Source organism: Rhea pennata, chromosome 2 (genome assembly GCF_028389875.1).
Source record: "Rhea pennata isolate bPtePen1 chromosome 2, bPtePen1.pri, whole genome shotgun sequence".
In the NCBI taxonomy this organism is placed as follows: domain Eukaryota; kingdom Metazoa; phylum Chordata; class Aves; order Rheiformes; family Rheidae; genus Rhea; species Rhea pennata.
Genome location: NC_084664.1, coordinates 91,767,810 through 91,782,819, shown reverse-complemented (window position 1 = coordinate 91,782,819; position 15,010 = coordinate 91,767,810). Strand labels below are relative to the sequence as shown.

The following is a 15,010-nucleotide window of genomic DNA, read 5'->3' as shown; positions in this document are numbered from 1 at the left end:
AAGAAATGGTAATAAAATGCTTTTACAAAGTTTCACTTCATATTCTTAAAATTGCTTTATTAAACAGTTTTAAGTGGTGCTTTTGTAAATTTTGGAATTTTTCATTTGGGAAATTATATTCCTCTATCCAGCCCAAGCACACTTTTTGAACTATGATTAAATGAAAAGACTGTTTTCATTAAGGTCAAAATTAACTTACATTGAGATAACTTTTATTCATGGTGGTCAAGGCCTTGCACACTGTAATACAGCAGAGTGAAAAATTTTTCTCTAAGCAGTGTTTTCCATGTCTCTGTATATTGGTTTGTTGGTTTTACTTGTGTATATTGGTTTAGTTTTTTTATTAGTTTTGCTTTAACCCGTCTTCAGATGCGTGAGAATATTTTAATTGCCTTGCAGTTTAATCAAGTTCATATACCCACATAAAATGTGGTAGCTGGTCATTGAAATCATTTTAGACACCCCTGCTAAAAAGAGGAGCAGCATGATTTGTAACAGCTTCTTTTGGCCTCAGTCTTTGAGAATTGAACACATAAATGCCAGTAGTGTAAATTAACTCAGTAGTACCTATGGCTCCAAACCACTCTGAGTCTTGATTTCTGTAGAGATGGGTGGTATATGAAGTAACATATAATGAAGGATATTAGCTTTGGAGGGGGAAAAAATGCTGGAAGGTTTACTATTCAGGTAGTGTAGAGGGGTGAAATACCACTCACGACACAGGATGTTGCTATTGCAAGAGAAAGGAATATTTTATCCAATACGTAGAAAAGCTGAAAGAGGACACAATATCCTAATTCTGCAAGCTAAGCAATAGTTTGGGTTGCATCTTTGTAAATACTCTCAGCAAAGCCAGTTACCTAGTGAGTGAGGTATTAGGAGCTCACTATTTCGCTCAGCACTTCACAGCAGTGTAATAGTTTGAGACCAGTGTGGGACCTTAATACTCAAAGCTTGTTCTCAAAGCAGCTGGAATCCCTGCTTCAGGATCCAACCGCAGATTTTCTTGCAAAAATATGTCACTCGGTTTTAGGCCACTCTCTGAAATTTCAGGTGTTCCCAACCTGAACTGTTTTAAAAAGCATTTTTTAACTGATTTTCACGTGTTGTCTTCTCTTTTTTCCTTTTTTTTTTTTCTTTTTCTTCTGATGCTAGGGGGTCTTGGGGAGTGTTTCTCAACCCCTGTCACAGCCGCGCTGTTTTTTTTTTTTTTTTTTTTTTTTTTAATTCAATATTTATGACCGCAGGCGGAAAACGAGGTTAAAAAGCGATGCTCCGCAACGCCCCCTGCGCCGGGTCCCGGCGAGGGGCGGCCGCCGCGGGACAGCGCGGGGCCCCCCACCTCCGCTCCCCGGCGGCTCGCCGGCTCGGCTCTGGCTCTAGCTCTGCGGCACGCGTGGAGGGGTGGTGGTTTCGCGTCGGTGTTAGATTAGTGTGGGGGGGGAGGGGAGGGGAGGGAAAGGGGGTGTGACCTCGGGAATTATTTTTGAGCAATTTGTTGCAAGGCGAGTTTTGCAAAATAATGCAAAGGGTGTATTTATAAATACGTTTATGTTTACACGCATCGCTGCACGCGGGGCAGACACGGACGCGCTTCTCTCCGCGCTGGCAGGTGCCGCCGGTCACTCCCCCACGGCCCCGTGACCGACTTCCCACCGCCGCCTCGTTTTTTCCTCCGGCCCCCTCTGCCCGCCCCCGCCCGTGGACGGGAGGTGTGTGTGCGGGGGGAGGGGCGGGGAGCGCGGGGGGTCCCGACCCCCTCCCGCCCTCCCCGCCCCCGGGGCGCGCGCGCGCGCGCACTCCGCGGCGGGCGGGCGGGGAGGCGGGGCGATGGCGGGCCCCGCCCAGCGCGGGGCGTGGCCGGCGGCGCGGGGCGTGGCCGGCGGGCGCCCTCCTGGCCCTTTTAAACAGTTCGCCCCGCCGCTAGGAATGAGGTCAGCGCGGGCGCTTCTCATTGCTTCTCCGCGGCCGCCAATCGGCGGGCGGCGGGCGGCGCTTGGCACGCGGGCGGCGTTGGATACAGTGCCCCATTGGCCGCGGCGCGGGCTGCGAAAGGATAAAGCGGCGGCGGGCGGGCGCGGGGTCCGCTCTCAGCTGCAGCCGGAGGAGCCGGGCGCGCGGGGGGCGCGGGGCATCGCCCGGCCGGCGTGCGTGCGTGCGTGCCTCCGGGCGCGCGTGGGTGCCGGCGGCGGCGGGGCTCCGCGCGCGCGGGGCGGCGGCGGAGGACGGGGCTCGGCGCCGGGCTTGCCTGAGCGGCCGCTCTTGCAGCCGCGGAGATGCACACTTATTAATGCACGAGCGGTTTTCCTTTTTGGGGGCCTTTTTCCCCCCCCCATTTTGGGCTTGCCTTTTTTTCCCCCTTTTTTCCTCTTTTTTCCCTTTTTCTTGACTTCTTTTTTTTCCTGCTCAGTACCTCGCAACCGCCAAATAATACCTGCACAAACTCCTGGGTACTGACTCCGCCGCCGCCACCACGCGTCCTGGAGTCAGGGTTTTCGGGGCTGCGGGGGGCTCTCCTCCTCCCCCCGCCCCTGCGGCGGCGCACGCTGGCCGTGCCCGGCATTGAGAGACTTTCCGCGGCGGGCGCGCTGCTCTCCTGAAACGTCGGGGGCAAGCGAAAAGCACTTGTGAACTGGACCGGCTGCTGCGGGGAGGGGGGGAGCCCCGAGGGGGAAAGGAGAGAAAAAAAAGCCAGAGCGAGCCGACCCCCCTCCAAAAAAAACAGAAAAGAAAAGAGAGGAGGGGGGGGAAAATACCCCAACCCACAAGCCAGCTTGGACGGGCGGCTCGCGGCGCTGCCTCTGCAGAAACTCTCGCGGAGCGCGGGCGGGCGGGCCCGGCGCCGCCGCCGCTGCTGCGCGGGGGAACGGACCGCGCCGCCGGGGACGAGGCGCCGGTGTGGACGGAGGAGCGGTGCAGGGAGCGGGGGCGCGGCCGCGGGGCGCTGCGCGGCCGGCTGCGCCGCCCCGGTGCCGCGGTGAGAAGTTGCGCGCCCTGCCCCGCGCCGGAGCGGCGCTGAGCCCCGGCGAGCCGCCCCCCGCCGCCGCCGCGATGGTGCAGCAGACCAACACGGCGGAGAACACGGAGGCGCTGCTGGCCGCCGAGACCTCCGACTCCGGGGCCGGCATCGAGCTGGGCATCGCCTCCTCGCCCACGCCGGGCTCCACCGCCTCCACGGGCGGCAAGGCGGACGACCCGAGCTGGTGCAAGACGCCCAGCGGGCACATCAAGCGGCCCATGAACGCCTTCATGGTGTGGTCGCAGATCGAGCGGCGGAAGATCATGGAGCAGTCGCCCGACATGCACAACGCCGAGATCTCCAAGCGCCTGGGCAAGCGCTGGAAGCTGCTCAAGGACAGCGACAAGATCCCCTTCATCCGGGAGGCGGAGCGGCTGCGCCTCAAGCACATGGCGGACTACCCCGACTACAAGTACCGGCCCAGGAAGAAGGTGAAGTCGGGCAACAGCTCCGCCAAGCCCGGCGACAAGGCGGACAAGGCCGGCGGGGGCGGGGGCAGCGCGGGCGGCGGCGGCGGCCCCGGCCCCGCGGCCCCCTCCAAGCCCGCCCCGAAGAAGGGCGGCGGCGGCGGCGGCCCCAAGCCCTCCCCCGCGGGCGCGGGCGGCGGCGGCAAGCCGCACGGCAAGGCGGCGGCGGGCGGCAAGGCCGCCCCCTTCCCCGGCGAGCCGCCGGCCGCCCTGCTGCCCCCCGACCACCACGGGCTCTACAAGCCCCGCGGGGCGGCGGGCGGCGCGGCCGCGCCGGCGGGCCCCGGCAAGGCGCCGGCGGAGAAGAAGCTGAAGCGGGTGTACATCTTCGGCAGCGGGCAGGCGGCCGCCGCCTCCGCCTCCCCCGGCGGCGCCGTGCCGGGCAGCCCCACGCTGAGCAGCTCGGCGGAGGCCGGCGACCCGCTGAGCCTCTACGAGGAGGGCGGCGGCGCGGGGTGCCGGCCCGACGGGGACTGCAGCAGCGCCGCCTGCCCCTCGCCGCCCGGCTCCGGCTCGCCCTCGGACCACCGCAGCTACACCAGCCTGCGGGCCGCCTCCCCGGCCCCCTCGACGGCGCATTCCTCCTCCGCGTCCTCCCACTCCTCCTCTTCCTCCTCTTCCGGCTCCTCTTCGTCGGACGACGAGTTTGAAGACGACCTCTTGGACCTGAACCCCAGCCCCGGGTTTGAGAGCATGTCCCTGGGCAGCTTCAGCTCCTCCGTGCTGGACCGGGACCTGGATTTTAACTTCGAGCCCGGCTCAGGCTCGCACTTTGAGTTCCCGGACTACTGCACGCCGGAGGTAAGTGAGATGATCTCGGGGGACTGGCTGGAGTCCAGCATTTCCAACCTGGTCTTCACCTACTGAGGCGAGCGCTGGGCAGAGCTCGAGGAGGCACAGACGCGTTGCTGGGAGGACTCGCCCACCCCGCCGGGGCTTTTTTGTTTCTTTTTCTGGGAAGGGGCCGGTGAGACTGCTTCCTGCGCTTTGGGAGAGCGGCGGCGGCAAGGGGCTCGCCTTCTCCGTGCAGAATAAACCCGAGTCCCCTTCCTCCGGCTGCAGACAGGCCCGCACACACCCCCTTCCGAGAGACGACCCTGATGTTGTTGCTTTTTCAGAGACTGGCGGGAGTGAAACGCTGTCTTTTCTCTTTTTTTTCCTACTAATTTTTTCTTCTTTTCCTGAAAAGAGAGACAGAGAAGGGAGGGAAAAAAAAAAAACCACATACACCTCTGGGTTCTTTGTTATTGCCCACTTTATACGAAAGAGGACGGGGAGTGATGCATTGTGTTGAGCGTACTGGATATCTTGAGTGTGTTTTACCCTTTGCTGGGAAAGAGAGATCAGAACTGCTTTAAAAAGGAGGAGGAGGAAAAAAAAAAAAAAAAAAAAAACACACCCAAGCCTTTGCAAGGTTCACGTTTCGGGGGAGAAATCCTGCGGCGGTTTCTTCCTGCAGGGAGAGGAGGCGAAGATGATGGGAGGAGGAGAGGGCGGATGGAGCTAGGAGCCGAACTGAGATCCTAGTTAAGCGCAGAAGAGCCAGACTTAAACATGAGACCTGTCTTGGAAATACGATGGGGGGAAGATAATAATAAACTGAAACGGATTTGCACGTACAGATGAGGTGGCAGCAGCGCTTTTCTCAGTCACCTTATGTTATATGTAGAGAGAAAAATAAAGCCGAACTTCAAGAACACTGAAAACTTCTTTTGAAACAGAGAATCAGAACAGTTTCTGTAACGATGTGGTACAGGGGAAATGGAGGGCGATTGCTTTTGCAAAAAAATGAAAAGTCAAAAAAAGTGTAGTTTTTTCTTCTTACTCAGAATCGTGATGGTGTTGGATTATTTCACTGGTGGGGTTTAATATAGCATGTTATCCTGTCTATCTTTTTAAGATTTCTGTAAGACTGTTGAACAGTTTAAAAAAATAGTGTTAGGATAATATAAAAGCAGATAGATGGCGCTATGTTTGATTCCTACAAAAATATCACCAGCTTTTTTTCATTCTTAACTCTTTAAAGGATTCAAACGCAACTCAAATCTGTGCTGGACTTTAAAAAAAAAAATTCAGGACCAAATTTTTTCTCAGAGTATGTATGTGTTTGTTCCTTATAGCTGTAAATGAAAAGACTGTTTTTTCTCACCGATGCTCCATCCTCGTATTGTTTTATTTTTTTCCTTGTAAATGTAATCGGATGCCATTTTATAAGTGGACGTATTTATACTGGCCAAACATTTTTGACTTGTATTTCTTTGTCCTTTTTTGGTAGTTCTCGTTGTTACCCGCACCATTTTTATGTCTCCTTCACTGAAGGGCTAGAGTTTTAACTTTTAATTTTTTATATTTAAATGTAGACTTTTTGACACTTTTAAAAACAAAAAGAGAAGAGAGATGAAAACGTTTGATTATTTTCTCAGTGTATTTTTGTAAAAAATATATAAAGGGGGTGTAAATCGGTGTAAATCGCTGTTTGGATTTCCTGATTATAACAACAGGGCCGCTGGTTAGTATCTCACACACGTGTGCGCTCACACACACTCACACTCACACACAAATCAGCCCCTATTTTGTCCATGTTTACACTCCAATCTGCAGGCATCTTAAAGTGACAGCATCCCTCAGCCGCCGCCAGTGCCCGCTGTGCAGCCCCACTCGTGGCTGGAGGTGGGGGGCGGCCAGGGGAGGGAGGGGGAAGGGAAAGACTCAAGCGTATATACACTGTATGCTGCCGTTTCGGGGGGAAGCATATCCCGAAATTAGGTAAAGCAACTGGTGCATTGACGTAGAAGGGATCCTGTACCTTTAACTTGTAAACCACATCTTTTGCACTTTTTTATAAGCAAAAACGTGCCGTTTAAACCACTGGATCTATCTAAATGCCGGTTTGAGTTCGCGACACTATGTACTGCGTTTTTCATTCTTGTATTTGACTATTTAATCCTTTCTACTTGTCGCTAAATATAATTGTTTTAGTCTCTTATGGCATGATGATAGCATATGTATTCAGGTTTATAGCTGTTGTGTTTAAGATGAAGAAAGTGAAAACATCTTTGTACATTTAAGTCTGTATTATAATAAGCAAAAAGAAGATTGTGTGTTTATGTATGTTAATATAACATGACAGGCACTAGGACGTCTGCCTAATGAGGTGGTTCCGTTAAGGGTTTACCTTTTTTTTGTTCTTTTTGTTATTTTTTGGTCATCCATCCTGTGCAATATGCTGTGTAGAATATATATATATATATTTTTTTTTGTCTAACGATCACCCCACAACGCAACGTTGGGAAAGAAGAAGAAAAAAAAATCATGCCAGCTAACCATGTCTCAAGTTCACTGCCTGTCAGATTGTTGATATACCTTCTGTAAATAACTTTTTTTGTTTTCTTCGGGAAGGAAATAAAATCAGCTGGAACTGAACCCTAAAACTTGACTGCTCTTGCCCTCATTGCCGCCGGGCTCCCTCCGCGCGGGTGCGCCCGCACGGCCGCGGTCCCCCGCGCAGCGCCGCAGACGCCGGCCGCGCCGGGGGCCGCGCTTCCCCCGCCGCCCGCCCGGCCGGGCGGCTGCGCGCCTTGCCCGCCGCTCTCGGGAAAGTTTCTCCTTCGGAAAAGGCCTTTTTGTGGAGGCGGTCTCTGCGCGCTCCGGCCGCGGCCTTTGGGCTGCAGCGCCGCCGGGGCCGAGCGCAGGAAGCGGCCGTGCTGCGCAAGGCTTCGCGGGGGCGGGGGCGGGAGCTGTGTCGCGGCTCCCGGCGCTGCTGCAGCCGGGGGGCAGCGGGCCGAGCCGCTGCCCGGCGCAGCTTGCCGGGTGGGAGGGACTGACTTTTATTTTCCCTTTACCGAGATTTTTTTTTTTCTTCCTTTGCGTAACAACCGCCAGAGCAAAGGAACCTCGGGCGGGGGGGCAGCCGCGGGGCCGCACAGCCCCCACCCTGCCTTCGCCGGGCACCTTTAATCGCGCATTTCTGGTGCAAAACACTTGCAAATAGGCGGCGATGGGCGCCGCTAGCGGCATGAACGGGCGGCGGCCGCCCGGGGGTCCCTGCCCCGGTCTCACCGCGGGGCTACTCGGCCGAGAGCCCGACCCTGAGCCACGGCTGCGGGTTCAACCTCTGCTTCGTCGTTACCTGCTGGTGTTTACCTTTCCTTTCCTCCCTAAGAATATGTATTGTACCTTAAATAATGTTTTGTAAACTGTTTAAAAAATCCCACTGACATAATAGTCTCGCTTAGCTGCTAATTCAGAGTTGGCTTGGAGCCACAGACTCTCTTTTCCGTGTATAAGGCACAACAAACTGAAAAGAAAAGTTGTATCGGCTGTTCTGCAAAGCTACCGGCGTAAGAGGTTAATGTTTGCCCCGCATTATCTCGATGAATTCCTGTGTTGTATTTGTGATTCAAAATCTGCCATCTAAAGATCTACACAGTCCCTTGCATCGGAGGTTTCCTGGTTAGCCTCTTTGCATATAACTCCTTTCATGGAAGGTCATTTGCAAATCAAATGTGTGCCTCCAGCCTCCGAGTTTCTCCGGGATTTGCTACCCCCTTCCCCCGACACCCGCGGGGGAAGCAAAGGGGACCACCGCGCAGCCCGGGAAGCGCCCGGAGAAGGCTGGCGAGTGCGTTCCTGGAAGCGTGTGCACGGAGTTACCCCATATTGAGCACGCTGTTGTGCTCATCTCTGGTATACTACTGATATATTTGCTTTTAGGGCTGAGCACAGATCAAAATCGGGGGGGTTGGAGGAGGGAGGATGGGGGTGGTGAGGAGGTTGCACTGCAGACACTTCCTAGAGACCGGCTTGGAAAGCAGGCTGGTAGTGCGCCTGCCTTGCCTGTACTGCTCTAGGCCTATTATATCTTAACGAGATTTACCGTTGACTACAGTTAACTTGAGGGGTTTTATGGTTTCCTGCATACATTGTTTTTGTTCTCAATTATAATAAAGGCCAGTATTGCCAAACGTATTGTTTCTCTGGGGACTCTTTGGTGCCGCAAGTTGGTGCCTCTGCATAGCTATGTGGATGTCAGGCTAAAATGTATAAATACACACCCCACTGCATACATGTATTTGGAATATGCATATGTTCCTTGCTTTCTGCAATATGGTGCTAGGCAAGTCTCTGACTAGAGGAAGTGCATCAGACTAAGCCACACGAGAATATATAACCAAATATACTTCTATTTTTTTGTACAGACCATAGTTTTAATTAAAGGAACATATGACTGATTTTTTGGAAGAAAAAGTAGTGGCCAATTAATAAATGTGAAATCTAATAAATTTATAGCAGATTTTTTAAATGAAAATCTATGGAGAGCACAATTAGGTTTTAGAAATCACTGCTGATGTCAGACCGCAGGTTCACCTAACACAGGTTCACATCTTGGGCATGGGCCAGAGTGGCAGGTACCTATGTACGTAGGCGCATGCCCACGACATAGTGAAGTATCGGAGCTGAGATTGCTGTAGATGTGGTTTCCTCATGCTGCCCTGCTGGTGTGGGTGGCCCGAGCCGCACTCCTGCAAACTGCAAGGGAATCTTGCTGCAGCGCACAAAGCAGAATGAAATCACACCTACCTTGGTGCGCCTTTATCTGGCCTCTCATAACCACCATTTCTGAGACCTCCTCAGCCAGCTTGGACAGCTGTCACTGTCCAAGGCTGTTGCTTTATTCTATCCTTCTTGGGTCTCTCTGCTTACATGTGGCCTCCACAGCATCTTGTGGTCAAGCTGAGTGCTTTCATTTGTGTGCTGAGTGAAAAATGGAGTTTCTGTTTTCAATTTCAGCCTCTGTAGACGTAACTTCATCTGTTTTTATACAGTGACAATGTTGTCATCTCTTCATCTTTTGCTATACCACCCATTTTACAGCCCTTTGCTATTTTTCCATCAGCTCTCCCTGTGGTTCATAAGAGTTCAGGAAAATAATTCAACCAGAAGATCTAAATTAAAAATCACCATAATACGCTGTATATGTCTCTATCTCTAAAATTTGTTTTAACAGCATGCTTTTCATAAATCATTAACTCACCTACAAAGTATATGAAGGCTATTCACCTCAAGAATGTGTATATAATTTTATATAATGAGAACTGCCTGTCCTGTGTGTCATTTCATTACCTTCCTTGTGAAGCAGCACACGATGTGACTGCATACACAGACCAGATTGCGTTTTCTCTCTTTTTTCAACCCCAAAGTAGGCATCCCCGGGAGTTCAGTGCTGCTGGACACATTGCAAGCTTTGTGCTTCTGTGTTCCACTTTCAGCAGCTGTGGCCTTACCGAGCAGAAAGGAAACCGCCGGGACTTTAGTCCTCCCTGCCCCCTCTGTTAGCCGCTGTGATATACATTTCCATGATATATGCCGTGTGCCGTGTGTGTACAGTCACGTGACTACACAGCCTTCCCGTGGCCCTCCTCGCTCACTCTCACTGGCCTCCTTTGTTTCTGCTTCCACAATATAGTGGAGAAAGCAGCAGGCCAGAGCTTGACTCCCTTCTTAAGTGCCCTTTACTCTGTGTGGTTGCTTTTGCACATGCATACTAGGATTAATTTTCCTATGGAATAACTCTATAAAGGCCTTGGAAAAGCTTTGCAACACTAACAAGATTTTACAATGTGGTTCCCTGGATCTACACATGTAGTGATCATTTTGATATTCCAGAGTTCAGAAGTTATTCACACACACAATCCATTTCAGCATTTCCTCTCCAAAATCCTCAAATAATCTCTAACCATTAGTTATGATTTTTGTCATCAACATGAGGAAATTAAATGCGACTGTCTCAGAGATGGGCATGTTGCAGCACAAAAGGAAAGTGACTTACTCAGGACTGAGTCCTGAACGTGACTACCCGGTGAGTGATTGCTTGTCTCAAGTTTTGCACTTGCAGAAGTTTTAAGAAACTTCTGAATGAAGGGAGCAGCATTTCCTGAAACTATTTAACCACCAGAATTAAATCATCTGAAATGCAATGACTCATAGGCACACCTAAGCAACATTTCCTAATACACCTTCCACCTGATTATGCTCTTCTGACTTGTTTCCTATGTCTTTTTTCCTAGCAATATAGTCACTCTTAATATGCTTTCTTTATCTTTGTTAATCCCTCCATCTCCTTCCAGACAAAGCTTAATTCTCCTCTGTCCTGTGGCAGGAAAAGTATCTGCAACCTCCAGTGGCTCCAGCAACATCTTCCCTTTTCAGTGAGCTGAAGAGAAGGCTGATACCCAAGGAGCGACTGCTGGAGTGACAGTCGCAGTTTTGTGGCAGGGGAGGTTAGCTTCTTTCACCCAGCCTGATGTCATTTGTCGACAGCTAGGAAATACTGATCAGATTATTAATGCGCTGCCTTATGTCCCGTCCTTATCACAGGCAGCTGGATGAAGGTCTGACACTCTTGAGCCATAGGGAACATCGAGGAAAGGTACCCTGATGGCAAGAGGAGGGGGAACCACTCACTGAAGAGGTGGGAAAAGAAGATGATACCTGATAATGGGAATGTGTAAAATGGTGAATGAAGTGATTTGCTTGGCTTGTGTAAGAGGAGGAAAAGAATTTGCAAGAAACAGGAGCAAGACTGGCAGGCCAGTTGTGAATGGCATGGGGTCTTTCAAAATGATGGAAATTAGAAGGAAGTAGCAACTCAGACCAGACATGTATAAGGGCAGCCATGAGCTGTGAAGCCCGACTGGCACGGTATGTCAGCAAAATCCCAGAATAAATGCATGTTATACTGGCAATACTTTGCTTTTGTTGCATTGGCAGTGTCTATCTCATGTAAATCTGGAAGAAAAAGGAGAACTTTGGACTTTTTATCTTTTCTTTCTAGCTTTCTCAGTGATTCACTAAAATTCTTCCTGGGCTTCTAACTTCTTTCTTTTTAATCCCCAGTTCACATTCCTTTCTCTGACCCTTTTCCTTCCTTCTCCCTGGATGGCTTCCTCTCCTTGAAGAGCAGTTTTCCTTAAAGAGCAGGTTGCTGATGTTATGGTAGAGAGCTAAACTACCACCTATGCGACCCAGAACACAATGTCTTTCTTGCCTCATAGACACTCTTTTTTCTTTTTTTTTTTTTTTCCCTGTTTCAGCATTCATCTCCTTTCCTCGCAAAAGGCACGATGCTTAATGCACGGCAGTAGAATAAAAAGAAATCTAATTGAAGGTGTACCCAAGATGTACCCATACTACATTATCATCCTGATCTCACTCCAAGGCTCTCAGATGAGGGTATCTCTGCACATTGTCTGTCTTAAAAATAGCACCAAGCTGGGTACAAACTGTGACTGCATTTCTGAAAGCTAAATGAAAACAGCTGGTATCTAACTGAATAATTTAAAAGGCTGTTGCTCAGGTCGGCTGTTTTGAGCAAGTGGGATTGCTATGAAACCAGACAAGATCTGACTGTATCACAGCTCACTGAAACCTATACACTCAGGTTAAAGCCCAACCACATCTTTAAAATGGAGAAATTCTTACTGAAAACATAATAACATGCCTTTCTACTTTAGCAGCTTATCTGAAGCTTGTAGCTGCATGCAGGTATCAATCTGTCCATCTCAGGAAAGGGAAACAAACATCCGAGTCTTTCCAGAACCCTATAACTGCTTTAGTTATAATTACTGTCTTAGTTGCTGTATTGCTTATGGTAGTACATTGAATGGACATGAAGTGACTCGTAAGCTGACAAGGCCTGTGTGCGTGGCAAATGGAATGACAGTTTAAAGGAGAATCTGAGTATTTCTCCAGACTTGAATGTCTGAACAAAATTGTCTCACTTCCATAAAAATAAATTTACCCGTCTTTAGACAAGGCAGAAATGATGTTAGGGAATGGTGTGATTCAGAGACGTGGCACTTGACGCACAACTCCTCACATGAAGTCATCAATTCAGATTTACTCAGGGCATTAAGAAAGGCAAAGTAATTTGAGATTTTATGTGAGATGATAGCCTCTGTTTAGAGATAAGTACTTATGTTCTCTAATTGTACATAACTTTAGGGCTTAATTTCCAGAGAGGGAACATATTTTCTGTGAATATTCACTTGTTCCAAAAATCAATTTATTTCTATAATAAGAAAGCAACATGATTATTTTCTAATGAAAGAACATGCATGGTTTATGCATTACTAAATCTTGTAGTTCTAGCTTTAGCTGTAGGGAAGTGAGTGGTACAGTGAGATTGAAACAGGAGATTGGAAACAGGCATCTTTGGATTAATTTCTAGTCTTCCCGCGTGCTTTGTCCAAGACCTGACACAATTTGGAAGATCTTGCTAAGCTGCTTTCCTTTGGATGGGCTTCTCCTGTTGTGAAATACAAACTATATGTAATAGCAGATATGTGGAAACCTAACTGTTTCACCAGGTGTGAAAGTTTTTTAATTACTGTAAATTGATTGCAAAATGCATTGAGACATCAGGATGAAAGGTGTATTACTGTTTTGCAAAGGATTGCTTTTTATGTTTCTAGAAAACAGGGTAATGGAACAGAATAAGAACGAATTTAGGCATTCTTATTCAAAAAAAAAAGGAGGAATTTTACATATTTGAAAGATCTTTAATTGCTTTTGTTCTCTGGGATCATTTTTGGGAAAAAGTGTAAAAATATTCTTTGGAGTTCCTCCTCACTTTTCAGAAACCAAACATGAGACTTATAGTGCCTCACAGAGTCCTTCACTTCCCTGTCCTGAGCTGAAAATGCACACTAACTACACGTGCACCTACTCTGCAGCTGGTTGCAGCTGGAGGGTTGCAAATTTTAGCTCAGCTTATCTAAATGGTGTATTTCACATAACTCTAAAATATCATAATAATGTCACCATGAAAGATAAACATTATGCGTTAGGTTTTAACTGGCCTGCTCAGTGATAAGTTTATAAAGGAGGTTGCCTATCTTCATTAAGAAATTGTTCCAAATTTAGAAAAGAACAGAAGACACAGTATCTTCTGTTCTCTCGTATTGCATTGCTATGGTTGTTAAATCATTCTTGTTGCCCTTAATGCCCAGCATCCCATGTGCCAGATGCATTTCAAACACAGGACAAAGAGAGAAGCAGCGCTTCAAACTGTTTATGGCTTAAATGTAGGATAGAAATCTAGCCATGGTTATGAGCAGAAAACAAGGTAATATTGCTAGTCAGTGTGGCAGCATTCATCTCACCACATCAGCTGCCTGAGCTAGTTGTTCTTTGTTCTTTTTTTGCTGTTATCACAGCAAAGACAAGTTTGAACATGGGGTTTGAAAGCGAACATACATAAATTTGCACCTGTGAACAGGGAGCACTTCCAAAGTATCTGTCACGATGAGGGAAAATGCAAAACCAGAGCAAGCAAACGGGAAGAAGCTGAGATCATGAGACAATCACAGCTCACTTGGTGCTGCTGCATGGGAACAGTCTGATGCTTGGTATGGTGCATGGTGGTGGTGGTAGAAAATGGAGAGACTCCAAAGCAAGCTGGCATGTGAAAAAAGCTATAGGAGAAGAGCACAACTCAGGTTATCATAATCAAACCCACAGGCAGGGAAAACAGTCACTGAATCAGAAATTTTGGATGAATGGGAAGAACTGGGAACAGATCGTATTCACCAAGGCCTAGGAAAAAGCTATTGCAGTAGCTGAGCTCCGCTACGTGAACTTCAAGAATGGAAGTTTAGAAGAAATCATTAAACTGTAGCCTGGATATTAAAGCAGAATTGATGGCTGTTTATTAATGACAAATATGTTGTCTTATGGCACTAACTGATAAGGAGATGGGAATAAGATTGTTAAGAGCATAGTAGAGATGGGAAATTATATCTCTGTTTTATTCCTGCAAAGCATAGGAATCGGATGGCAGGTTATCCACAGGAGATACTAGTCATAAAGGCTGAGGTTTTAATTTCTTCAGAGGTAAGGGTGTCAGTAGATCATTGGGTAAGCCAGTGAAATCTGGTTTCTACAGAGCTACATCTTGGAAGACTACAGTTGAGTGGATTCTCTGATGTCTAATTGGTGTGTTACCTTATACTGTAGCCTATTTGTTAGGGCCCCGATAGGCCTTAATTCCCCTGACCAGCCCCACCTGGGACCTCCCGAGTCTTGGGACTCAGGAGCTCAGCCCACAGCAGGTCTGTTCCTGTTTTGAGCTGTGTTGGTGGAGTGCTTGTGTCATAGCCTGTTTCCTGCTGTTCCTGAGTTGCTAGTTGGGTTTCCTGGCTTGTTCTTAGACCTGATGTGTTCCCTTGCCTTGGTTCAGCAATCATTGGGCTGCAGGAGCAACCTGCTGCCGCACTGGTGCAGCTGAGGTGCTATGGGTTGGTGGCTGGCTGGTGAGCCCCACTCTGGCTGCTCCCTGCCCTGAACTCTCTCTGGGAGCATCAAAGGTGCTTCCATCTTCTCTTAGGCGCCTCCTTGCAGAAAAGTAGAATCTCTGGGACCTCAGTTCCTCCTGTAAATGTTATGGTTGCGTAGGAAGTGACAGATGGGCACGTGCGTATGTAACCCATTTCCTTGGGAAGCCAGAGGAGGTTTCACAGTGGTA

The 15,010-nt window shown here is 49.2% G+C and overlaps 1 protein-coding gene across 1 annotated transcript; it reads left to right on the top strand.

The window, feature by feature from the left end:
* The first annotated feature begins 2,194 nt into the window (after positions 1 to 2,194).
* On the top strand, positions 2,195 to 6,917 carry SOX4 (SRY-box transcription factor 4). Its single transcript, XM_062569907.1, has one exon. It carries the CDS (start codon positions 3,052 to 3,054, stop codon positions 4,351 to 4,353), a length of 1,302 nt encoding a protein of 433 aa, XP_062425891.1. The 5' UTR covers positions 2,195 to 3,051; the 3' UTR covers positions 4,354 to 6,917.
* Positions 6,918 to 15,010: the final 8,093 nt, after the last annotated feature.